The sequence below is a fragment of the Mauremys mutica genome, chromosome 1, assembly GCF_020497125.1.
Source record: "Mauremys mutica isolate MM-2020 ecotype Southern chromosome 1, ASM2049712v1, whole genome shotgun sequence".
In the NCBI taxonomy this organism is placed as follows: Eukaryota; Metazoa; Chordata; order Testudines; family Geoemydidae; genus Mauremys; species Mauremys mutica.
The window spans coordinates 347,732,180-347,759,838 of record NC_059072.1 but is presented as its reverse complement, the minus strand read 5'-3'; the positions used below and the strand labels follow the sequence as shown (position 1 = coordinate 347,759,838).

Here is a 27,659-nt window from a genome sequence, read left to right as displayed (position 1 = left end):
TCAAATAAGGCAGTTTGATAGGGAATGAAAACTGTTACCATGTGATGGCTGCTCAGAGGCTTATGTGAAATGTACGGTGCTGTCAGACCAACCCCTAGAAGCGATCAGTATCAGCCAAACCACCCTCAATAGCTAGTGTCCTATAGGCAGTCTCAGCACAGAGGCAAAAACTGAATGTGCATGGACAGTAAAACTGTCCCTCAGGTGGCAGGACAGAATATTTTCAATTTCTAAGAAATTATTGCAAAATAAACCAAATCAGCTTGCCTTCACTACACACCTTGTGTCACGGTCTGAGCCCAGATGCACGGACATAAATCAGGATACATTCCCCCGACTTAAAACAATTATTCCGAATTCACACCAGGGTAACTAGGAACAGAATCTGGCCGATTGTATGTGCGTGCGTGTGTGTGAGAGAGAGATTTTAAAAAGTGGTCAGCATTGGCTAATTGCCATTGATATTAATGGGAGCACATTTAGGCCACCGCTGAGTGCTTCTGAAAATCCAATCTATTACCTCTCTTCCTGTCGGTACTTATCTCTCTCTCTATAACTCCTTCCAAATTGTCATGACAATGCACCAGCTCGCACACAAAATCTGCCCATCTGCCTTGTCTCATGATGACTGATGATAATGACAAAAGTACTAATTATATTTTAGCTGCCCATCAAAAGAAGCAGATGATTGGGCTAGCAGGATTTTGCAAGGTTGAATCTCAGTTGGAATCTAAGACACAGTTTAAAAAATAAAGAACGGTGTAGCTCTAATATGCCTATCTATATCTAGCTTTTTAAAAAAAAACAACCCACCCCATTACTGTAGAGATTACTGCTTCAAGTGAGATGACACCTTGTCATTTGCTCCCACACATTAATAATGTTTTCTAAGGATGCAGACACTGTAGTGAGAGGCTGGCAAACCTGCTGTACCATACCTTTTCATTACCCTGTCTTTATTGCAGACATGAGAGCTGCAGTTTGGGATTTGAAATTGTAAGATGGCAAGGAATTTCTGTCTTCACAGAAAGCTGCAGATGCATGTTTCAGGAGCAGATACACAGGAGAATATCTCGCAGATGCAGAAATGCTGGGAACCAGGCTACAGATTAGCCTCTCTCCTAATACTTTTCAGTCCTGTGTTTTAAAAGTTGGGTATAACTACACCAAAGGACCTTGTCACTGACATCTTATAGCCCTTAAGTTCTCTGTGAACTGAATGCAGATTTAGCTACTCAATTCTCATTGGCTTTAATGGAAGCTATAGCGCTAAACTTTTTTCAGCTTGGAAAATGTAGGACTGCTTGTGTCTGAGACGTCCCAAAGACCTGCAAGAGTTAAACTACAAACCAGATAATAAATAACGATGTTCAGCCACCCATCCAAGTATCTTTTGCATTTGTTTGTTACTGTAAAAAAGCCCATCAGTTATCAATATGGTGTCTTTCAGTGAACAGGAAGAAGAAACAAATGATATTGCATACAGCTGTGTCTTCTCACATCCCGTGAGCTCTTACTTTCTCTGTCAAAGTCGTTAAGGATAAAGTGACATTTACGAAAAGCCCTCCCCACAAAGCAAGTTGCTCAGGGAGCTACACAGATGAATAAAAACAAATTAAAACGCAATAAAAGCCACGCTCCAATAATCCAAAAGAGATGAAAACAAGTGAAGGGGTGCAGTATGAAAAGAGAGGCAAAGAGAATCGGGGAAGAAGGTATTGACAAGGCCAGATGGGTCATACTCCAAAACACCTTTGACACATACAACAGCTGGAAGTGTTTTTTTAAAGGTGGGATGATGGACTGAGACAGAAATGAGTACTGCACCCTACAGTCTATTGCAGCAAAGGCACGCTGACCTGAGAGGTATGACAGAATTCCTAACAGGTGGATGGTGTAAGAGCATAAGTATCTGTCAGGGGGAGACTCAAGGAAGAGGTCTCAAATATGATCCATGGGCTTTAAAAACCAAGGATCCCAATTTAAAGTCAATCCACTGATGTAGGGGGCAGGATACACAGTGGCCATAATATGCCCCGGGTTGCACAGATCAGTAAGTGAATTTGTTGCTGGATCCTGAACCACGTGCAGGGAATTACAGTAATCAAACCACAAGGCATGTGCTGTTGTTGCAAGGTTACCATCAGGTAATTAAAGTTGTAGCCTGTGGAGATTGTGACACCAACATTTTTCTACCACATCCACTACATGGTGCATCCCTTGGAGGAACAGCTTCAAAAGTAACCACAAGAGTCTTCACTTGACTCTCTACCTTCAATGAATCCCTTCAACTAGGGGCGGACATGAAGGAGGAGCTATATTGCCAGAGGGACAATCTCCTCAGCAGCATGACTTCTGCTTTCCTGGTACCGAGAAAGAGGCCGCTCCAAAGCATCCGGCTGGCGTTATTCTGAAACTTTAAGGCCAGAAGAGACCGTGACAATCATCTAGCCCGATGTTCTGAATAACACAGGCCAGATCATTTCACCCAGTGATTCCTGCATTAAGCCCAGTTAATTTGCAGTTGAGCTACAATACATCTTTTAGAAAGCCATCCAGGATTGATTTAAAGACTTCAGTTGATGGAGGATCTACCTTGTTGGGAAGCTGTTCCGAACGGTTACTTGGACCATACACTCTTTGGGGGCAGGGACCATCTTTTTATTGTCTTTATGCAGAGCCTAGCATAATGACTTGGGGGCTCAATACAAGTAATAATAATAATCAGAACAATCAACTTCACTGTTAAACACGTGTGCCTTATTTCCAGTTTGAGTCTGTCTAGCTTCAACTTCCAGCCATGCTGGTTTTAGCTATTCAGTGCAAACTTTCATCGAAAGGAGAATCGGGACTTACAAATAAAGATACACGTGACCCTGCATTAATTAGGCCACCAAGCTACTACTGTCTAGAAACGAGACAGGTGACGCTGGGGTGACACTTAAACCCATGTGTCTGCATACACCCCTTTCTCCATCTCACCCCACCGAGGCTTTACCCTGGGTGAGAGTGAGGGCGCACGCACAGAAAGGAGCATGGACTCTGCAGAGCAAGATGTCTCAAAATGACAAGTGATCCTGGGTGCCTCAGCGATGGGATGCCAAACTAAAGACACCTGAAACAGGTTAGATTTTCTGGTGTTGGTGGCTCAGCACTTTCTTAAAGTGAGGCCCCTGGAAGTGTTACAAACTGGGCACCCATAAATCGAGGTGCCCAAAACCATTAGTCACTTTTGAAAATGTAGGTCACCATGTTCAGTGCGGATGACTATGCTAACCCTGCTCCTTGTTTGCATCCCTGGGATAGCTTCCAGGTTATCTGGAGCACAGCCACCTTGCTTTCCCTACTGCTCACCATGCGAAGACTTACAGAATCAAAGCCACAAGTAATTTCCTTTTAAAAAATGTTTTGGGTGGTTTATAACAACAACATGGAGTTCCCAGTCTGGACATTGACCTCCTTGGTGGCTAGCTGGATGGAGGACGTGCATACGCATGACGGGAGAATCCTGGATTTTGATGCCCTGCCCCTCCCTCCTAAGCATTCTGGAAGGGTTAGGCTCTTGAGCAAACAGAGATGCTTTGTGGCTATACAACATCGCCTATGAGCTTCCCTATCTGGACTCTGATTTCTCTCAAAGCCCTCCTTGCTGAGACGGGATTAAGAGCCAGAGGCGCAAAGCTAGTCATTAACTTCTAGGAAATGAGCTGCCTGTTGGGCATTGTTGCTTACAGGGAGAGGCAAACTTTTCAATTTATTTCTCAACTTTGATGAAATAAAGTGTGAAGTATTTTTTCCCCAGTACTAAAACTACGTGTCACATTCACACCCACAAGTGCATCGCAGGGGAATTCATTGCAAGCAACAGTGGGCCTCCTCTTGAATTCTTTCGGTCACCTCAGTGTTTGCTGGCTGTAAAGTGCTCCCAGGAGCAGCAGGACTCTGCTTCCCCTTTCAAGCCTCATGCAGCCTAGTGATTCGTTTCCAAGACTCTCCGCCTCAGCATTCAATGCCAGGATCCGAGTTTTATACAGAGGTAAAGGGCTGGTTTGAGAGACTGCTTCTGCAGTAAACAAGATCAGCTAGGAGCTAATAAAATTTCAAATTAGTTGTGACTTTTCATGGCCCCAGAATTGTGTTGGGTGATTTAATGGGCAGCGTCTTAGCTTGCCAGGATTGAATAATGGAGCATTTCTACAGAGTTATGGATGCTGCAACAAAAATCCGTCATGCTAACATCAACAAGCAGAATGCAAATAACCTTCAGTTAGAGGTGTTATTATGTGTTTAAGCAAACTATGATGGGTGCTGCATGTGGAATACTGTGATGGAACATACAGGCCATGGGAGAGGAGAGAACAGTATTTACACAGACTGAATATTTTGGAGCATGACTCCTCTAATACTAGCCAGCAACCAAGAAAACAGAGTCTTTCATGCTGAAAGAGGATACAAGTTCCCGATGAACCCTGATATTGGAAGAATACACAAGATACATCCAAGGCCCCATCCTGCTCCCACTGAAGACAATGGAAATTTTGCCGCAGACCTTCAATGGGAGCAGTGCCTAAGAAAAATCTTTTGTAACATACTAAGCAACAAAAATCTGTTAGCCTTTCTAATGCAGTAAGGAGCATTTCCTTTGCCTGTACAAGAGTAAGAGGCACTCCTGTCTGTCCGTCACTCCCTAGAATGACAGCATGACATTATCTGTTGAAATGATAATTATTTGCCCTGAAATGTTTTCAGATTTATTACTTGGACAGCAAAGAGATGGAGATTTTAACAGATGCACATCTGCGGCCAGAGTAAACACAGCTGATTATTCTTGTTGCTTCGCAGCTTCATACATTTTATGACCAGAAGGAACCATTATGATCATGTAGTCTGACCTCCTGCACAGCACAGGCCAAAGAAATTCACCCCTGTGCAGAGGGCCAGCACAAAGCTTACACCTGTGGGACTTAAGCAGCCAATAGGTTTTGTGCTGGAGCTCTGTGCTGAGCCAAATTTCACCTACAAGCACTAGTCAGTATACACGCTGCAGCATCTTGCCCTATACTACAATGATCTTGCAAAAACGGTGAGGAGTCAAAGAAAACTCAAACACAAATGTAATAGAAAGATGGACATGGGGGCCATTCCTTCCTGAGCAACTACCTCATCTTATTATTGTAACCTTTGTCCTTCCCCTCCCTCCCCACCTGCCCTATTTTTATTTTGTCTGTTTATGTCCTAAGTTAGATTCCAAACTCTCTGAGAACAGCACTAAGTCTTTACTTCCTTCTTTGAAATGCCCAGTACTCATGTATGGGCTCAAAAGAATAATCAATCATTATTTGTATTATAGCATAAGAGCATAAGAACAGCCATCCTGGGTCAGACCAAAGGTCCATCTAGCCCAGTGTCCTGTCTACCGACAGTGGCCAATGCCAGGTGCCCCAGAGGGAATGAACAGAACAGGTAATCATCAAGTGATCCATCCCCTGTCGCCCATTCCCAGCTTCTGGAAAACAGAGGCTAGGGACACCATCAGCATCTAGAATCTATGAAACAGCAAGAATAATAAGCTGCGTTAACTCCCTCCAGATGTACCTCTTTCAGAGGATCAGAGCCCCATTGTGGTAGGTGCTGTACAGGCAGGTTATAAAAAAAGACAATCCCTACTCCAGAGAGCTCACACTCTTGCTTATCACAGCACATGAATGAGACAGTGAAGTGGGATGGAAGGGGGAGGAGGGTTAACCGTAAATATTTGTTGCCTGTGTTGCTCTAACTGCCTATAATCTGAAGATAATTATGGGGGTCACCCTGTCTAGCTATCCTTATCCTCTGATTTCCTCTTTGCAATGGAAGTGGTGGTGGTAAGGTCATGTGAACATGGGATCTCTCCATTTCTTCAACTGAGGCTTGCCTAGAGAAGATGCACCCCTTCCTTTGCCTCGTTCTGCCTCGTTACAGTGTCATTATGCCTTCTTTCTAAGGTAGAGACAAGTGCTGTTCTATGAATCTGCCAGCAAGAGGCATTTTGGTAAGGCCCAGCCATCAGATGTGAAGTGAGACAACCAAGGTCACTCCTAGATCGCCAATTCCCTGGCTTCAACACAGCGGCTATGGAGATGGCTCAGTGACATCCATTTCTGAGTCTCCTGATGTATGGCTCCACATCACACTCTCACATTCCCCAAGATGATTGCCTAGCGCAAATGCTGCACAACGGCTGCTGTCCCACCCACCAGAGTCTCATAGGAGAAATGAACCCCCTGAAAATATGAACTAGTGATTCTGCTCTCTTACTGGAGGGAAGGGTGACTAACAGCCCTCCTCAAAGACAAAGAAAGAAAAGCCAATAATTTATAACAAATCACAGTGTAACAGCTGTTAGATCTTTTAAGGGAAAGCTTGCCGTTTCCTCCTCTCCTTAGCAGTTTGTGGTTCTTCCAAGATGACCCTGCTGTCTGATTGGATGTGTTCGTGATGATAAATGTTAATTTATGATGGCTGTTTTCCCAGGTGTAAATTTAGCTAGCACATTACTGTATCATTTTTATGGGATCAGGGAATTGGAAAGTTCCCCTACCATGTCCAGGAGACAATATTCTTGTGCTATAAAAGCCTTGCATGCATTAAGTATATGTTCTAAACAGCATGCAGGAAACAAAAAATCTGAAATCACTAAGCACTGCAAAGCACCCATCACTTTGTCCACAGCCAACAAATTCCTGGTGGAAGAGCGTAAAGCACCTCAGTTCCCTTCTTCTGATCATTACATACTCTTCAGCCTGCCAAGAGGCTTCCACACCCTCTGAAGGGGGCAGACAGAGTGATCAACGGAGGAAGCTGGCCTAGCTCTGAAGTTGGTGGACTGTGGTGAAAGTCAATACAGCAATGTATATTGCTGAGACCTGGCCCTAGAATTTACATCCAAGGGGGGCAGAGTGTTGGTGCATCAACTCCGGTATCTTGTGCCAGCAATGGCTCATTCCAGGTGCCCCTCAGAGAAAGGCGAAAATGTAAAATGCAACTGCTCAATTGTTTGGTGCATTGCAGTTTAAAAAAGGAGATAATCTTGTTCTGCTAGAGGGGGTTGAAGGAAAGGAAGGCAGGATTGTGTTTTCAGGCTGCGAGCTCTTGGGCAAGAACTAGTTGAGTACGGGATTGCACTTGGAAAAACAAAGAGGTGGTCCTGTGTACTTTGGAACTCTGCATTCTTACTTGGCTACACTGCGCTAGGGTCTCATGAATAAGACATAAACTGAGGAAAGAGGAATTGTTGCAGAAGAGAGAGAATCGTATGTTGCTTTTTTCACGTCTCCTGAGAAAAATACCATGCTGATATGGCAGCGCCACTGATATGGAGAAGGCATTTGAGAAAAGGTGGTCAGCAGGCTGCTTCTGTGTGCTAAACCCTGGGATGGGCCACGGTTACTTTAGTTGAAGGAGGATACTTTTAAAATGTCCTGCAGATTCCATAATCACTACCGAGTGCCTTTCAGATCTGTTTAAACCGAGATCCCACACTAGTGTGCTTGGGACTTATGCAGGAGGCTCTGACACATTTCTCTCTCACTCATATGATGATTGAGACATAATATTATAAATAAGGTGTTATATTTACAGAATGTTCTTCGTCCCCCTTCTGCATTTTAAGTGTGCTACACTGGAATCACTTTGTCCACCATTCTCTGGATGAGAACACAATAGCTATTTAACACCCCACAATCAGGCTGCATAATATTTTAAAACAAAGAAAAATTCTGTATGCAACTGAAACTGTGAGGGGAATGCTAGTAGGAAGATATAATCATCGAAGTAGAAATTAGGAAAGGAGAATGGGGAATAACAGCTCCTTGCCAAAAGTATTATGGGATCTTTAATGACCATAAATGGTCAGGACCTTGATTTTACCTCTTTCTTAACTGCATCTAATTGTCTCTTACTGGGAAACTGGTTAAATATTGACTCAAAAGACAACCACTTTCCAGATAACCGGCACCTCTACTTGCAAACCCTAGAATCCTCCCTTCCCAGGTACTGACCTAGCTTCCTCAGATAAATTCAGGACCAGTGATGAATCCCTCAACGCAAAGTTAACATGTAAATTGGACAGAAACTTTGGCAAAAAGGAGATTTCTAGATAGTTCTCCTAAGAACTCAGGGCACTGGAAGATGCTTAGACAATAAAATTGCTCAACTAGTCAAATATTTCTAAAGCTCCAGCAGTTAAAACAGAGTGATTCGTGCAGGGGGAAAGCTTCCCCAAAATAGATTGCTGATGCAGGTTTGCTCATATGCAGCATGTCTGCGAGTTGGGTAGGATATTCCCCCAGATTCGATCCCTGACAGAGGTGATTGCTGGTAGAAAATCTATTTTCCAGGAAGGTAATGGTACCTATGTTCTCCCTTAAGGCTCAAGGTTTTACAAGGGCCTTTAAATCAACTTCCAGGTCCTATCATGGGGCAATTAGTTTCCTTGGCTACTTAAGGCTTCCAGGTCTGCATTGTTATAAGCATGCGGCTAGTTTGTCCGTGGGCTGCAGCAGAGCAGCCAGTGTCCACACTCTTGATATAGAGTGGTTATGTAACACAGAACAATGGCAAGAGAGTCATTCTAGGATCTTCCTCCCTGTGCACATTTTTAGAAAACTTCTGCAGTTTGCTGTAATAAATTTTGTGACTCCTTTGGTGCAGCCTGCAAAACCCTTGTAACCTTAACTGCTCTGGATTGTTAAAGGTGAATCATTTTCTGCTGTTTTCCCTGTAATGATCCTGGCATAAATGCCGACTCTGGTGTAAAACCTGATGCAATGCCACTGACATGTAACTGAAAGCAGGATTAGACCTACCGTGTTAAAACAGTACTGCCAGGCCAGCCCAATGACACATTTTTCTTGGGATTTTTCCTGGCAATATCGTTGTTCTAAATGGGACAGGTTTCAGAGTAGTAGCCGTGTTAGTCTGTATCCGCATGTTCTCTGTATATATAAATATCTTCTTGCTGTATGTTTCAGTCTATGCATCCGATGAAGTGGGCTGTAGCCCAGGAAAGCTTATGCTCAAATAAATGTGTTAGTCTCTAAGGTGCCACAAGTACTCCTGTTCTTTTTTCTAAATGGGACAAAGATTCTCTTTCACTGAGAGCATCTCTTACTCCTGCCATAGCTTGTCACTGCTTCTCCGGGGCCAAACAGCCCTCCCCTTTACTGAAGAGTTTCTGTTACCTGTCTCCCATGGAGTCTGACTTCCCCAGGACCTGAAGACATTTTTTTCACTCCAGCTCCCATTACAGTAAGGAATTTCCAGTGGCAGTGTTCTGCATGGTACCACTGCATTAGAACCAGCTGAATGGTGAACTCGGGCAGAGTGAAACACCACTTACTGTGAACAGGAGTCACAATTCTCATATGAGAAACTTCTGCATATACAGAAGCTCTTCTGGGAACAAAAGGGCGAGATTTAAAAAACAAAAACATTTAGATGCCTAATTCCCATTGATTTCAATGGGAGTTAGGCACAAAATACCTTCAAAAATATGACCCAGACTGACTCTTGGTTTAAACACATGCACAGATGAATATTTAAAGGCTAGACTGAAATTAGCCCTCTACTGGCATGTGAGGAAAGGTGGAAATAAACCACTCTAGTCCTCACACCCCAAGAGAACATAAGAACAGCCATACTGGGTCAGACCAATGGTCCATCTAGCCCAGTATCCTGACTTCTGACAGTGGCCAATGCCAGGTGCTTCAGAGGGAATAAACACAGCAGGCAATTATTGAGTGATCCTTCCCGTCATCCACTCCCAATTTCTGGCAATTAGAGGCTGGGGACACATCCCTGACCAGCTTGGTTAATAGCCGTAGATGGACCTATCCTCCAGGAACTTATCTAATTCTTTTTTTAACCCAGTTATAGTTTTGGCCTTCACAACATCCCCTGGCAATGAGTTCCACAGGTTGACTGTGTGTAGTGTGAAGTACTACTTCATGTTGTTCATTTTAAACCTGCTGCCTATTAATTTAATTGGGTGACCCCTGGTTTATGTGTTATGTGAAGGGGTAAATAACACTTCCTTATTCGCTTTCTCCACACCATTCATGATAATATAGACCTCTATCATATCCCCGCTTCGTCATCTCTTTTCCAAGCTGAAAAGTCCCAGTCTTTTTAAGCTCGCATCATATGGAAGTTGTTCCATACTCCTAATCATTTTTGTTGTCCTCCTTTGTACCCTTTCCAATTCTAATACACCTCTACCTCGATATAATGCTGTCCTTGGGAGACAAAAAATCTTACCGCGTTATAGGTGAAACCGTGTTATATTGAACTTGCTTTGATCCACCGGAGTGTGCAGCCCCGCCCCCCCGGAGCGCTGCTTTACCATGTTATATCCGAATTCGTGTTATATCGGGTGGCGTTATATCGAAGTAGCGGTGTATATCTTTTTTGAGATGGGGCAACCAGATCTGCACGCAGTATTCAGGGTGTGAGTGTACCATGGATTCATATAGTGGCATTTTGATATTTTCTGTCTTATCTATCCCTGTCCTAATGGTTCCTAACTTTCTGTTTACTTTTTTGACTGCCGCTGCACATGGAGTGGATGTTGTCAGAGAACTATCCACCAATGACTCCAAGATCTCTGTCTTGAGAGGTAACAGCTAATTTAGACCCCATCCTTTTATATGTATAGTTGGGATTATGTTTTCCAATGTACATTACTTTGCATTTATCAACACTGAATTTCATCTGCCATTTTGTTGCCCAGTTTTGTGAGGTCCCTTTGTAACTCTTCGCAGTTCGCTTTGGATTTAACTATCTCAAGTAGTTTTTTACAGTCTGCAAATTTTGCTATCTCACTGTTTTACCCCTTTTCCCGGATCATTTATGAGCACTAATGCTATCCTTCCTGTAGGAGACAGGGCTCTGGCACCCCTACACTCTGGGTGCCAGCGCATTGTGCTCCCTGAAAGGGTGAAGCAGGGGCCACTCTGGCCCATGCTCCTGCAGTGCTTTTGGGGGGCCAATCTGATTGCCTGAGGCACAATCCCCCTGGTAGATCCCATAGGGGTGGTGCAGGTCTCACTGCTGCTGATCAGGACTGCAGAGCAACAAGCCTTTAGCGTGAGCGACTGAACACCTTTTCCCAGTTATCTTGCTGTACAGAGCAGAAGCTGATTTTTCAAGTAACAGGATTAAAGACCATGGGTCAGATCTATCACTCTGGCTGCTTTGCACCATCCCAGCAATGTAGCAGGAGCGTTGGCAGATCTAGCCCCAAGGATCCCCCTGCATGGGGCCACTGTCATAGTGTCTATGCCACCCTCTCTCCTGGCTCTTGGCGCAGTGGGTGTCTTCAAGCTAGTGATCTCCAGCTGTCCCCAGGATGAGGGATGGCACTTATTACAGGATACACACAGCACTCACCTTTTGCTTCTCCAGTCTACATCTGTTGCCTTGTTGGCTGACAAGGTAATCAACAGTTCCTTTGAAATGGATAACCCAATGAGTCACCACATAAGAAGTGAACACCTCAGACCATGGAATCTCTGACTATATCCCCACGGAGCTAGAGTCTGATCACACTCTTTTTGATGTTATGTTTATGGGCTCCATTTGCTCTGGGCTGGATTACCTCTGAGATTTTTTTGCCCTCTCTCCAAGAAATGACAATTTTTATCCACAGAAGCTAGGATTATGCTTGGATATATTTACCATATTTTTACACATGTGGTGTGGCGAACGTTATTGGTGCCTTGTGTCAGCTGTAAATAGAAAGAGCTAATACAGTGGTATTTGGTTTCATGAGAGGGAATAAGCGGCCTTTGTTCAACAGCTTGTACTCTTTGTATGGGGCGCTGGGTCGTCCCCCTCCCCCCTCAACATCTTTCTAAGGGGACAATTTGGTCCATTTGCCCTGCCAGATGTACAAAGGCATTTTAAATGTTCGATCAGAAGCCCAGTCCCTGTGAAGTCAATAATCACAGGGTTGGCCTTTAAAAAAAAACCGTACGGTTCTTGTTAATACGATAAAACAAGACACGTGCAAAACGCAGTCTGCATTTCACAGTCTGGGTCCTGGCCCAGACTGTGGTTAACAGAGCTTTTTGCTGAGTGACAACAAAACAAATTATGCAGTCTCCCTTATGCCTCAAATTTAATATCTCATCTCCAGCCCTCTAATTCAAACCTTCACACTGTTCCAAGGTTTCCTTTGTAATGAGATAACTCTGAACATTAACTCTGCATTACGCTGAGCTATTATTCTCATGCCTGACTCATTATGTATAGAACTGGAATCAATAAAACGTGGACTGAGAGGGACTGGGTGGTTTGGGGATCAGCTAGCTAAGCCTCTAGGTTGCGGCTTCACATCCATCCCAGGTGAGTAAGGACCCTTGGTGGCAGTCTCAGGAGAGAGGCCAGGTTTCAAACAGACAGGGAAACTCACCTCTCTGTGTCATAGCTCAGGCACAAAGGTGGAGTGGGGTGGAGGGAAGCCTGCACTACCACTGACTGTGCTGTGCCTATTCTGAGGCTAAACAAACCTCAGACCCCTGCACCCAATTATTTCAATTTAAATTCATATAAAATATGGCAAAATTAGCCTGGCAAAGTTCACTATCCGTTCTCCGTCAGCTGTCAAGAACAAGGATCTTCTGCACCCTAGAGTCCTCCCAGCTGGCTCTGGGCCTTGCTAAGAGAAGCAGCGAAAGGCTCGGTGAAGCCTGATAAATCACATACACTTTTGTCCTACCTCCATCGTTGTCTTTTCCATCGCCGCATGCTGTCTCCATGGACGTATCACAGCCCGCTCCTCTCCAGCCCAGCTGGCAGACACAGTGCCAGCCATTCATGTCCAGAGTGCATCTGCCATTGCCATTACACAGTCCAGGGCAACCCTCTGCAAGGCAAACAATCACACATTCTAATGCACTGGAAGGTGTTCGGAGGACTAGGGAAATAGAAAGACAACCTGGAAACGTAGCTGGGGAACCTCTTAAAACAGCTTTTTTCTTTGCTTCTACTTATCTCTCCTCTCCCATTTAAAAGGTTTCCTGCTTCTTTTGCCATCCGCAATCAATGGGGACAGTAGAATAAGCGAAGGGATTACATTCATTGTACTAGTACTCCAAGCTTTGGTGACTACAACTCACAGCTCCCGCAATGCTGGATTTCTGGGGTGGGGCTGCAGTCTGCTTTCCTGATTCTCTAGCAGCGCATGCAGCAATCCACCCTACACTTTGGGTTGCCTTGCAAGAGCAGGGCTTGGAGTAACCCAAACTCCATGGCGGGTTAGAGTTCTCAGCACCGCCTGGGAGGCAGTGGGCTCTGGAAGGTACAGCCACGAATCTCAGTCTGGCAAGCTGGCACAGTGACTTGGTCAAGATCACACATCATGTCAGTAGCAGAGCCAGGAAAGAACCTAGGCCTCCTGAGCCCCACTTTAGTGTCCTCTCCAATGGGCCACACTGCCTCTACATATGTATGCATATATATATGTACATATCTGTCTGTGAAGAGAGACTACATGATGGTGAGATGTACTATGAAGAGTTTATCGACATGACTTTGGGATGATTGCATTGTTCCCAAGAGACAGGGCCATGAGTGAGTTATATAAGTCATCCCATACAAGTGCCGGTAGAGCATTCCTAGCACACCACACTCTCAGGTACTCTGCACAGGTTCCAGAAGCGCCATTTCAGTTTGTAAGATCTGTTTTACAGAGATTTAAACACTTTTACTGAAACTATTTTTTCTGTCCATCTGCTTTCAAAGGCAGCTGCCTTATTTTGCATGGGTCCAATTGAACAAGCACCAGAGGAAGCCACGAAAACTCTTTAAAAATGAGCCTTTTATATTTACACACACACATGTAGTATGTCACTCCTCTAAAGTGTGTGTGTGTATGTTATTACAGGCAGAACTGGCAGCTCTGTCTATAGTCAAGGCTGCTTGACATGTCCCATTATATAGCCTTGTCTTCAACAGCTTGTAACTTTGCCAAACTTTAGACATTTGAGCTGAAATTTTCCATGCCCAATGTGTCTCAGACTGATTTTTTTTTAAGTTTCAGCTAAAAAGGTTCAGCAATTTCCAAGAACAAGATTAGCAACAAAATATGTTGTTTGCCCACGTAAAAAAAAAATCTTACTATAGTCTCACTGACAAACTCTAGTGTCCCCATGCTTTGGAGCACTGACTTGGCAGGGGGTCATCCTGGTGTCAGAGCGGTGGATTTTGCCGTCACCATGAAAATCTGCTCAAATTTGTGTAAGTTATAAGGCTCTAAGAAACTCCCCCCCACCACATTCTGCACATGCTCAGTCAAGTCCGGTAGCTAAATTTTCCAGAGATTCTGCCTCACTGAGCATGCTCCATCCCCCTTACAGCTGCTATGTATCAACTGGACTCCACACGCTGCATCCACCCACAGAACTGCACATGCTCCATCCTAAGGGTGGAGAGGCAGAGCAAGAATTTCCCTGCAGAAGGGGAGGGACCAACGCCAGAGGAGAGTGAGTGTGTGTGTGTGTGTGTGTGTGTGTGTGTGAAAAGTGTCATAGAAAATGCTATGGGGAAATTAATAATTCTGTATTCAGTGCAGGGCTTGGATCCTGCATAGTAAACAACAAATGGGCCCACACACTGAACGATGAGGATTAAAAGGAATAGTGAATAACTGCTCATTCAGTGAGCAGAGTCTATCCTGTGCACTGAACGAGGCAGGGGTCCTGAAGAAAAAACATGTGACCATGTAATTAAACCTTAATTTTGTCATTTCCTTACTTTTGAGAGCTTGACTTTGCAACCTTAACATTCTTTTAACCATCTTTTGGATGTAATTTCTTACATGTTTATATATATATATATATATATATAACCTATTTTACATCAACTTGAATGGATTTTCATGGCTCCCACTGAACCTTGTTCAGTTGAATGCAAGGAAACCAGGACAAGTGGCTTGGAAAGAAGATGGATAGAAAAACTCACCTCAGTAAAGTGTGTGTATGTGTGTGATGTTCACAATGTCAGTACTCTAAGGCATAGTATCTTGGGCCCTTCCAGGGCCAGGAGCAAGTGCTATATGTTCCATTGGGAAGCTGGGAATCTCCCTTTCCCAGTGGGATAAAGCTCCTCATGCTAGCCCTGCCAAACTGTAAGATTTCAGACACTAAGGTTGTGATGTTTTAACATACCTAAATGGGAGTGGACGAGTGAATCCTCTCCATCCTGGGACACAGGTCAGGAGGGGAAATTTAGGGGTGAAGGAAGAAACATTTTCCCCTCAGTTTGGCTTTAAAAAGACCCAACTGGGGCTGCTTGCCGGGACTCAGAAATCTGGAATGTTGGACTAGCACCCAGAGGAGATGGATTGGTGGGCAGAGGGCAGGCAAGGTGCATAATAAACCCTATTTATTATGTGTCTCTGCAGGGTACGATGTGGCTCCGATCACCACGCCATGGATATGAATACCCACAGTATTATGCATTCCACAATAGCCCTGCATGGTAAAGAACGCCAAGAAATGACAACGCAAGTGAACCTTTCCATAAAACCTATGTACTAAAGCCACAAGATAATCCGGTGTTTGAGAAGCACTTCCAACGATCAACAGTGCTGGAATATACATACGCTGTATACTCCCCTCAGATCCAGGCCACCGTGTTTCGCAAGCTCTGTGATCTCTGATGGCTGGTACTTTTGCCTGCTAGTTTTTATTAACTGAAATTTGGGCGGGAGAGGGAATTTAAAAACTGAACGGGGCTTTAGGAAAAAATAAACCTTTAAGGACCTATTTCTGCTGTCCCTAAATCTGTGGAGATCTCACTGGAGTCAATGGGAGCTTTACCTGAGTAGGTAGTGCAAGACTGGGTCCTATGTGGGTTTCTAATTGAAACCACTTGCAGATGTTGCTATAAAAACTGGTCTTAAGAGAAAAGGGGAGGCAGGTTTGCCCATCCATGGGGACTTCAAGCATACCAGGCAAAAAGCAGCCTAGACCAGGAGTACACTGGGAAAAAAGAGACTTGTTTCAACTAGACAAAAATGAATGTCATACTATCACAGGGATGTTCACCAGAACTAGCAAGAGATTACCCTGCCATTTGAAGACTGGTAGCCAGAATAACATCCTGTTAATGATCTGAAAAATTAAGGCCCCCTAATTAGTCTCAATTATAAACTAAGTATAGTTGGGACTTCCTTCAAGTTAAGCCTCATTGCCATATAAAATTGGGCTTAAGGGATAAGACTTACTCAGGTTTGATCTTCAAGTAGTGCCAGGAGAATTAATTTATTCTCTTCTTTGTCTTTCCTCTATCAGGCTGTAAAAAAGGCACTGATGCACCTGCTGATGTGTCTCACCAGACCCGGTGGAGTTCTGAATCCAGGTGGCCGCAGCTGGATGCAACTCCGAGGAACGCAACCAGTAGTTGCAAACAAGAACAATAACTTTAAAGTTATCTAGAAAAGTTCCGTGTGCTCCAAGGGAAAGCAAAGTATTAACAGATCTTTCCATGCAATGGGAACACAGTAAAATGTTTTGAAAACCACTTAACCAATGGGCCAGCAGAGTGATCCTACTAAGAGAGGGATGAAGGAGCTCAAAATCAGATGGTTCCTAGTATATTAAGGCTTAATCTTACTTGTCTCACTCATCCTAATCTCACTCACTCACCCATACTAATTGGGCAACTAAGGCAAGTAGGATTCAGCAAGCGACTGCCCCGGGAGCTGTGAATTCAGCACTTCTCAACTTGGGTGCATAGAGTTATGCACCAAAATAAGTGAACTGATTTTCAGAAGACCTGAATTCTCAACAAAATTCACTGACTTCAAAGGGAGATGTGGATGTGCAGCACCTTTGAATATCAGACCATTTATTTAGGGGCCTTACTACGGATTTAGGTGATTAACTTTTCGGATTAGAGTTATTCACCAGTAACCAGGTATGAATTATCCTGAGTGATATTAATCTGTTCCAGTGTCATTTAGGATATAGGGAAACTCTCTCAAACAAGGAGAAATTTCCAAACAGAATGAATTTTTAAGGGAGACCACTATCGATTTTGAAAACACGACTTTAGTCTGAAGGGCCCAATGCCAGTGATAAGATGAACTGATTTCAGTACAGCCCTTTGTTAGTGAAGAGCTTCTTGGTTTTAACCATGTTGAAGTTTGCTCCTGAAATTTGCTCTCCCGCTTTGAAACAAGAGGAGGCCTAGTCTAGAGCCTTGACTGACTCACTGGTTTACATTAAAACAGTAGGAAAGCCAGCAGTCAATCCTACTCAACCTCAATAAGCCAGGACTGCTGGGGAGGGATTTCAACTAGGAACATGTTAATAATTAAGAAAGCCAAAATGGCATGAGAAACGGAATTCTGAAAATTGCACACGGTGCATTTAGCCAAGTAAAAATAATGTATGTTGAAAGATTCAGCTATTGCTAATCCTTCCAAAGGAGGGAATGCAATGTAAATGGCAAGTGAATGGTTTATTCATAATATGTTGCTTAACCCGTTACTCACTGCAAAAATCAGTAAGTACAATGGGCCTTTATTCCTAGCAATCAGAATCAGTCAAAAGGCTGTACACAGCAAGAGGGTATATTTCTAGAAGATATTTTAAAAAATGGGACAGTGCGGGGGGCTACTCATTACCTCAGGTCCCTGAATCTCAAGGAGATAGGCTCTGCAAGATGATTTTTCATCTTCTGTTACCCCTTGGTGCTTATCTGTTACCCTTTGATCCAGTCTTCTCCAGTGCAAATGGAGATGAAAGGAAGAAATCCTGAGAGTTTTTGAAATGCAAAGCACTGACATGTACAACATTAGCAAGAGGTTCTGATCACACCTAGTGCTGACCTATATATTCTTTTAAGAATGCCACCACTGCTACTCCATAAAGAAAGACAAGGAGCCCTGTTCCTTAATCTAACGAAGACCCCCTATTTTTTTTTAGTTTAAAGCAAGTCAAGAGTGTTTCATTGCCCCTTCCAATTAGAGAAAATTAACTGTCTCTGAACAGATAGTCAATCTAAAGCCATAGATTCAGGAACAGACACTGCACATGGGTGCTGCTCTCTCACGAAAGGACTAATCAGTTGTTGAAACCATTGACATTTCCTTATCATTAATATGTGGCTGGCCACTCAGAGACTTTCCCTATTTGCGGTTCTACTTGAACATGCACTTTAATATCAAATGAAGCAGGAAACAGATGCCAGGTCATAATTCATCTGGAGAAGTGCAGCTGTCAGGACCACCATGTTTCTTGTCACACACTTAAAGCCTACAGACAGAGCCTTCATTTTAATCATTCACAGGACCAAAATTTTGGCATGTTCTTCTCCATGAACCTCTAATGGTTGGTTACCATTTCTACTTGCTTACAACCGTAAAGGGTCTTGAAGTCTAAACTTAGTGGTAGAGCTTCCCTTGAGCTATTTTTTTAGTTTTGTTTTTGTTTTGTTTTTTGTTTTAAATGGCAAACTGACAGTTCTGTGTGGTATTAGCAGCCACCTAGAAGGACATTTGTGTCCAACTCAATCACATTTATTGTCCGCTTGTTATACTTATCTGGGAAATGTTCTTTGTCTCGGCATCTTATATAGTTATTGCACATTTTGGGACCGCAGTCAATATTGCTCATTAAAAGTCAATTTGGCTGCTAAAGCTACAATTTCATAAATTAAATCAGATAATGAATTGCAGCTCTGAGATAGGAATAACTGAGTGTTTTGAATATGGAAATTTGGTGTGAAAAACAATTGCACTGGTTTCCTAACAGTATCACTCCGTTTTCTTCTGATTGACACCAAGATGAGATCAGAATCAGGCCCCAGACTTGTTTTACCAATAGAAACAGACATGTAGGGCCAGATATTCAGCTGGTGTAAATCAATACAACTCCATTAACTTCAAAGGAATTTTATTAATTTACACAACTGGAGGATCTGGCCCAAAGACCATAGCATTTTCATATAAAGAAAAATATCCCCCCTTAAGCACCTCCAGGAAGATTTCTCACCTAAAGATCAAAACCTAGAGACTTCATACAGAAAACACACTCACCTGCTTGTTACCATATGGATCATATACATTTAATAAAACAAACGCTGCGTAGCGCACCTGCCGTATTGCAGACATGTTTTTTTTCCTCCTGACTTTGATTACCTGGCTGGGTGGGGTGGGGATGAGAGATGTTGTGGAGGGGAGGGAGAGAGGAAGGGAACACTGATATAATGTTAACACGAGATCACAGCATCTACAAAGGATGACGCTCCAGACACATTTCCTACCGAAATGACCGGAACGTTCACCCTTCCAAGTATTAATGAAAGATTTGTGACAATGAGTAAAAGATGCAACCTCAAGACAGCATGTTCACGGTGCATATTTTTAAAAAAAACACAAAGACAACAGGAAAAAAGAGGAAGGAAGACCATACCTTTCACTACCTTATCCAGATAGTGAGCTTGGGAGATAAAAGACAGGACATTTAAGGTAGGATTGAATAAGTGCAGTACAGCTTACTATGAGATTGTGCAGGTGCAAAGAAAGGCACAGGAAAGTTTGCTATGATAGTAAAAGAAAAAAAACTTTTATTGTGGGGAGAGGAGAAAGAAGGAAAGGGTGGAACAAAACTATTCTCAATCAAAGAACTGAGGAAGGCTGTGTTCAGTCATCCATTTCGTCTGGTTGCAGGGATTCAATAAGCTCAGCAAGAGAAACAGGCAGATAAAAATAAATGGCAGAACATTGTAAGGTTCTGATCGCTTGCAACAGCCCACCTCTGCGATAGGAAAAACAGCGTCTTTCTAAAATTCTTCCACCTTGCCTAACAGTATCACATTTTCTTAACAAAGATGCCTTGTTCCCTCGTGGCCCTATTGGAATCGGAAAGTCTTTTACTTTTGGATCACCTTAATGATAACATATTGCATTTAGCCAGCCCAAGATTTTCATTTGCTTTCGAAAATTAAACTAACTTCACCACTGCTCTGCAAGGAAGGCAAGTGTTAATACACCCAATGTAAGGAGAGATAAAGTGAAGTACAGAGAGGTTGTGGAGGCATACAGGGCAGTCATGTGACCAATTCTCATTGCAAGTCAATAGGAGTCGAGTGCCTTTGAAAACTGCTACCTAATCGGTCTGCCCAAGGTCACACAAGAAGTCAGTGGCAGAGGCAAAAATAGAAGACAGAAATCACGACTTGCAGCTCTCTGCTCTAGCCAGCAGACCACACTCCTTCTCTTAACATCAGCTGATCTCTGTTTAAAAAAGATGCTTGGGGGAATTTTCTGCTTTTCTCTCTTTTGCTTCCTCCCTCAAACACTTTGCTCCCACAACTGTTGTTAAGTAAGCGCTGTTAAATGTTATTTCTCCAGTTCCAGCACTATTCCTAAGCTCCCTGTGATCTTGCTCTCAGAGGAGTCCTTGCACCCTAAGGGGGAGTTTCTCGTTTCAGATCGTTTCATGGAGACCACCCAAGTAGAGGGTCACAAACCTTTAGCAGGATTCCCCCCCGCACACACACACTTTGAATCTAGAATCCTGTGAGTCTAGTGGGTTAGTGGAAGCACAAGCCCACTGTTGCAAGTGAGCTAAGAGGGCCTTAATTCCCAGAGTTAGACACCAATGGACTGAGGTTCACAAATCACTCCCACATAGAAGGATTGAATACATGCAGCACAGATTTGCTTACAAGCCCGAATAGCTGCAGATATCCAGGAATAGGCGATTTTGGTTTAAAAACTCAGAGCGGCCCAAGATACAAAACCTTGGCCAAAGTTTTGTCTCACAGCTGAAATTTTCAGATGTGAAAATGTTTACAGGGGAAAAAAATTGAGGGAGTTGCCAGGCTTGCTATACCAATTATTTGCAAATGTTACCTTTTAACTTAGAACAATGCAGCCTCATATGAGAATACCCGTATGTGGCCTCAAACTTATGCCACACTAGTAGATTCAGACAAATATTTCTCCCTGAACTCATATTGTTCCCATGCACGTGTCATTGGCTCACCTCTGGGCACGCCTTTGGAAAGGTGCAAAGGGACTCTGTACAACGGACATGCAGAAGGAGCTTAGGAAAGGGTTTTGGCGCAATGGGTGCTCTAATATACTATAAAAGCAGCAAAGAATCCTGTGGCACCTTATAAACTAACAGACGTTTTGCAGCATGAGCTTTCGTGGGTGAATACCCACTTCTTCGGATGTATTCACCCACGAAAGCTCATGCTGCAAAACGTCTGTTAGTCTATAAGGTGCCACAGGATTCTTTGCTGCTTTTACAGATCCAGACTAACACGGCTACCCCTCTGATACCTAATATACTATGTGGCCTGCTCCTGTTCTGCCTTTCACCCAAGAAAATCAGGTACAGCGTCAATGAAGTCACAGGAGTTAAAGTGGTCTAACATAAATGTAAGTGAGAGGGCAGCAGAATGCAGCCCTTCTGTACTTAGCAAGTGGCGATAACATGAGTTTATGCCATAGTGATACTGACAAAGGCCTTGTCAGCCCTTGAAGCTGACCCATGTTTGGCATCCAATGCCAATTACAATTCCCCGCCTTATCCAGGGCCAACCTGTGTTTAAAGCTGATGCAGAAAGCGTGTTGGAACGAGGCATCAAACACACCTGTGCAGTGGCTGCTGACCATGGCTTGATCCTCTCCATGGAAAACACCACACTGTGTTCAGTCGTGAGACTGGTTGTCAAACACAGCTCAGTTTCTACTGTAGATAGGGCCAAATACCCTACCATGCTCAGACATCTGAACACCTATAGTTCTGGTCTGACAGTAGCCTAGAACTTTTACCCCATAGAGAACAGAATCCTGGCTTAATGTGTCTTGTCTGGAGTCCAGCTGCTCAAGTAGAAACTGAGAGGCACTGATTACAGCCCAGACTATTCAGAGTGTGTGTGATTATTTATGCAAAAACACTGATGAAAGCCTAACCCAAAGGACAGATTTCTAAAAATCAGGAGTTTCTCTAAGTAAGACAAAACAAGGCCTGATTGTGTCATAAGCAACAGCCCATGTTGGAAGGGATAATGTCTGTTTGTCTGTCTAGATATGCATTGTGGCACCCATCACCATAAAATCTCACTGCTGTGGAGGGACCATGCAGCATTCAAGTGGTCTCAGCCAAAATTACGGAGGGTAGCATGTGCTCCTTTTCCTTCCCACACTGCTTATCTTTGCTGGCTGGTACTGAGAAGGGACCATCTCCCCACCAGCTATGGAGAATCTAGAGCTGACTGTGGCACTACAGTCTTGTGTTCAGAGCCCACAAGGACTGTGTCTATACCTCACTCCAGTATAGGGGTGGCAACTAGGTGGGAGACTCCTTGTGCCCGCTCCTCCACATAGGGTGACCAGACAGCAAGTGTGAAAAATCGGGAGAGGGAGTGGTGATGGTGGTGTAATAGGAGCCTATATAAGAAAAAGACCCCAAAATCAGGACATCTGGTCACCATACCTCCACATGTGCACCTAGGAAGGGTAATACACAATCTGCACCAAAGCCTCCAGGATCATGTACTTGTAAACAGCTTCACAGAGGAATTCACATAGAGGATGAAATTTGAGTCCCCTGTGTAAAGTCCAAGTAAGGTGACTAGATGTCCCAATTTTATAGGGACAGTCCCAATTTTTGGGTCTTTTTCTTATATAGGCTCCTATTATCCCCCACCCCGTCCCGATTTTTCACATCTGCTGTCTGGTCACCCTAAGTCCAAGTTGCCTTTCCCCAGATCCTTTCCTTTGCATCACAGAGGCAGGATGCAGAGCAATCATAACACTCATGTACTCTAGCCAATGGGTGTGGTTCATTAGACCTCTTATGCAGTTTGTGGCTAGGTTCCCATGGATCCATGTAATTTCTGGACTCACCAGCAACAACCTGGTCACATCTTGTAGTCCACTCATGGATCACCCCTAATCAACCTATGGAGTGGCCCAATGCAGAGCCAAGCTACAATTTGGCCCTTTGGAGGCAGGGAGAGGGATTTCACCTTTAAACTCAGGTTCTCCTAGAAAGCCCAGTGGTCTCTGAGGGTGGCAGATGAGTGGTGGAGCCTAATAAAACAAAATTTAATTGTTGCTACTTTACTTGGGCCAAAGGAAATGTTCTAACGTAGTGGAGACTCCACCAACTGAGGGCTGCTTTGTATATGTTCCTTAGTTTCTGTTTTAAGAATTCAGAGTAAATAAATTAAGCAATTCTGCAGGATTTAAAGATTCCTGCAGTTATATAATCAACTTTATGTTCCACCCTCTTGCCTGAATGAAGGAAGGTTGCTGAATTAGGATGATGAACACAAGCTTCTGCATCAATTTCCTGGTTGGGAATTAACTGAGGTTACGCTAATGAAATCTCAGAACGTGAGCAATCAAGCTACTATATTTGGTAACGTAACTCTTTGTATGAGCAAACAAAATTAATCCACTGGGATCACAGTTCCCTGGTAGCATGAGAAAGTGCTTCCTATTCCTTCCTTCCCAGTAAATGAGAAAATAAAAGGAGTTCTTACTCTCATATGTGCTCAACAGGAAATGGAAGGAGAAACTTCCTTTACTTGTATCATCCATTTCTACCACTGTTACCTGCACACATGGCGATATTATTAAAGAATTACTTCAGCAATGGGGTTTTATGCTTCTCATTGCTAACGCAGGCTGGGCAACGACACAGACATATACGGGATTACTGTCAACAGAACAAGTTGCCATGCAGGGAAATTACACAAGGACAAGGGGAATGCTTACCACACACTTAATGTAATTCCAAGTCAATGTCCTTTCATCTGTGCCAATATTACTAGCTTATTACTCCTTCACACGCCATTCAGTTTCCTCGGATATTTATGACTTTGTCAAATCTCCTTTATATTCTATATAATTACCAATGAATATTCTGTAGGAAATATGGTTTACAGCTTCAGAGGCATGAGTGTATGTACAAATTTGTTGTTAAACCACAGTGTCTGGAGGGTGGGGGGCGGGGAAGGAAACTGAATTACTTCTGCACTCAAAATAAGGGATGGTTCCTAAAGCCCAGACAGCGCTGCAATGGGAATGCAGTACTGTATGAAAGTACAGTGGGTGCCATTAAAATCTCGATGCTTGCTGCATTGCGGTTTTGCCTTTGCCATGATAATGCAGACTCCCTATTCTAAGAATGAGGAGTGCTGCAAACAATATGGTCACTTTAATTAGTGTGAAAGGTAAAACCCGTTTGAAAGCACGCTCGGTATGTCAGCTGCAGATTGAAATATCGCACACATTCTTTGAATTACTATGAAGAAATTTGTATTTTGTTTTTACATCAGCATTAATAGAATGAGATCCACTGTATGAACTGGGTACTCTTGTGTATGAATACAGTCCAAATCAAATTGTCCTCTGGATTTAGGACATTTCCCTAAATGTTAGTATTTTCCCCAAGGATAATGATGAATTTTTGTTGCTATCCATCACCTCAAAGTCTACAGTTTGGTGAACAGAGTGCCGCAAATAGAACTATGAAACAATATTACACAACCACAGTGTCCCAATTAACACGATTGCTTTCCTTTCAGTTTAAAGTCATTTGTGAGAGGGATTTTCACCCATTGGTAATGGGAAGAGCTGAAAGCTGTTAGGCACATGGAAGAGAAAACAGAATGTAATTTCTAATGAGTGGCGGGGAGTTTTTGAGTGCCAGACATTTTTCATTAGGGATGTTTGTGAAGACCATAATGTGGTAGAGGGACATTAGCCAGAACTGGGCCACAAACATGGTTTGTTGCATTATCCTATTGCTGGAATTAAAGTATTTGTGATTATGTTTCAGTTACTGACTATTTTTGCATGTGTGAATGGTGCCCAGGCTCATAACTTGAATGCTTAGCTATGTTGACAAATGAATTTAAGAATAACTGATAAAAAACAGACGGCCAAATTCTGCACTTAGTGACACTAGTGTAAATCTGCAGTGACTTCTTGGGCGTCAGCTGAGCTATGCCAGATCCATGCTGGTGTCACTGAGACCCATTAGTGAATTCTAAGTGTAGGCTGGATACTACTAATGTTAGTGAGCGTGTGACGTGGACAGGTTGTGTAGGCAACTCCACTGAACTGGGATCAAATGGGCAATGTTGTGATACTCAGCGAGAAGAAAAGGCAAGGTGCAGCAGGGAGTAAACTTAACTCAGATGAAGAGGCAGCGTAAACCTGAACCACATTATTAATGAGCACACAGATGTCTTAAGGCAGGGACAGTGTCACTTTCTATAATGCTAAGCACATCGATGGCACCTTATAAATAATAACGATCTGTGTGCCACAAGTTCAGAGCTTAAGGTAATGCCAGGTGCATTAGATGTACGAAGATGGTGAGAAAGAAAAGTGAGATGACTAGAGAGATAGTGAGGCAGAGAGAGAATTAGCAAGACAGCACTGAAAATCAGCGAGACATTTTCTGAATATAATTCTCCGTGTCACTGATAAATTGTGCAAATAATGGAGTGAGTCAGGGTAACAGAAACTTAAAACCGGCTGCACGTTTCTGAATAAGCTGATATCACAGTACAGAGGAGTCTTGGAGGCCAACGAAAAGACTTTTTACAAGAGTCAGAAGTGGGGCATTTTCCAAAGCCTCTAGGTAAGGTTTGACAGCTTGTGCCTGAGAGATCAAACACTATATATGTATATTTCACCTCTGATAGTAAAAATATATACATTTAACCAGGTCATCACCAAATGAAAGGACATTTTGTCTTGTTCCCACATGAAAATGTATGATGTCAGAACTTGAAATCCAAGAACAAAGGTGCTCATGCTACACTAAGTCACATAGATTCAATTCAGCATGCTTCTTTTCTCCCCCGTCCTCCTCAATTATTCTTTTAAAAGTATTTTCCCCCTACCAATAGTGCAGTGCTCTCCGTTCCAGCCCGGGCTGCATTCACATTTGCCATCACGACATGTCCCGTGCTCATTGCAGCGTGGGTGACATGCCCGCTGATCACAGGCTGCGCCCATCCATCCCTCCTCGCAGCGGCAGGTGCCTCCGACACAGATGCCGTGTCCTCCGCAATCCGCTGCACAAATCTCTGTGGGAGAGGAGAAAAGAGAGGGGGCAGGGGGAGAAATCCAGAATGTTATTGTTAACAAAGCAGCCACACTTCACTACCTCGCCTTATGGGGAATGAAAGGAATTCCTGCCGCTCATAACACTAATCCTTTCTGACAATAAGAATCTAATAAGTAGATTAGAAAAAAAGAGACGGACATGGATTGCAGAGGTCTGCTGCGATTGATCCTCCTCTTTGCTTTCGAATTCTATCACACTACTCACGCTTTTGTGCTGACCACATCCAAAGGTGAAGGCTCTTCCAACAAACGGAACAAAAGTCAAATTTAATTAAAAACTGGTTAAGTGTGAAAACAATGCACCGATAAATCACTGATGATAAAGTTAAGTGCAAGCAAAGTCTATTTGCAGCTTGTTATCCCATGATTCTGGGGCTGTGATTCATTAAATCACCTCTTTTATTTTTGGTTAACGTTAATAAAGAGCATTTTTATGTAGGTTTTCTCTGTGGAGGAAGCCAGGACTCGGCTTTACCACTCCCTCATTAAAACCCCCCTTCCAGGCACTGAGGGGCCTATACTCTTATCTGATGAGATTTATGGTCTGCTGCTTGTGGGGCTGCTATGAGTCCTCAACTCTCCCTGATGTCACTGGAAGCTGAGGATGCTCAACGCCTTGGCACTCACCTCCTGGCAGGATCAGCCCCTGCAGGCCTTATCTGTAGATGTATTAGGTGCCCAGAGCTCTCTCTGACTCTGGCGAGACTGTGGGGTGCTTGGCATCTCTGACAATCTGGCCCTAAAATCCTAAAACCTGCCCTTTCACCTACATCTTATTTTATTATTGGTCTGGGGGAAAAGGGCTGGAGGGAGCCAGACACCCATGACACAGATGGTAAGTGCCTATTTCTGCTATTACCATATTACAGGAAAACAATCGAACCAACCCCAAAGTGGCCTTACACGGCAGATGAAATGAAATGCATCCATTGCTGCTTCACCAGACTCTGGACTGGTCAACTGACTTCTTACCTTCGATCTGTGTAACACAAACCTAATGACACTCTCCCCCTTTCAAGCCACATGTGAGTTCAAACACCTCGACTTCTTCTCAGGCTAACGACTCCCTCTACTCCCTGGCAGTTCTGTACAGTACGTATGAATGGGGCTGAATCTGCCCAGCAGTTCAGTATTTAACGCCCCTTAGCTGCCATCCGTTTCTAGAGACCCGACTCTCTCTGCTATAACCCTCGCGGGGTGGAGAGGAAGGAGGGCGTAGGGAGAGGGGACAGGAACATGTTTCCTTTCAGCGCGCCCGTGCAGAGCTGGGCAGAATTCTAGCCAAGTACTCGACAGGCAGGGCAGCGGCTAACGCACCGGTTAGCATGCCACAGCTGAGCGCGGAAGGATCAGCTTGCTTGGGGTGCCATGAGGCCCCCGCGGCCCTAGGACTGGATGCTGCTAGCAGGCACTAGGAACTGTGCATGACACTCTCATGTGATGGTGCGATAAGGTGCTCTACAGAGCACATTTCCCTCCCCCTGTCCGCACCATCCTGTTATGT

The 27,659-nt window shown here is 43.7% G+C and overlaps 1 protein-coding gene across 1 annotated transcript in view; it reads right to left on the bottom strand.

The window, feature by feature from the left end:
- The window catches only part of TENM4 (teneurin transmembrane protein 4), a 766,570-nt gene that overhangs the window by 113,855 nt on the left and 625,056 nt on the right, over window positions 1–27,659 (bottom strand). The window contains exons 15-16 of the mRNA XM_045020846.1: window positions 25,930–26,115; window positions 12,758–12,904 (exon numbers count right to left, since the gene is read on the bottom strand). Coding sequence (XP_044876781.1) covers window positions 12,758–12,904; window positions 25,930–26,115 — 333 coding nt within the window. The remainder of the gene's footprint in view (window positions 1–12,757; window positions 12,905–25,929; window positions 26,116–27,659) is intronic.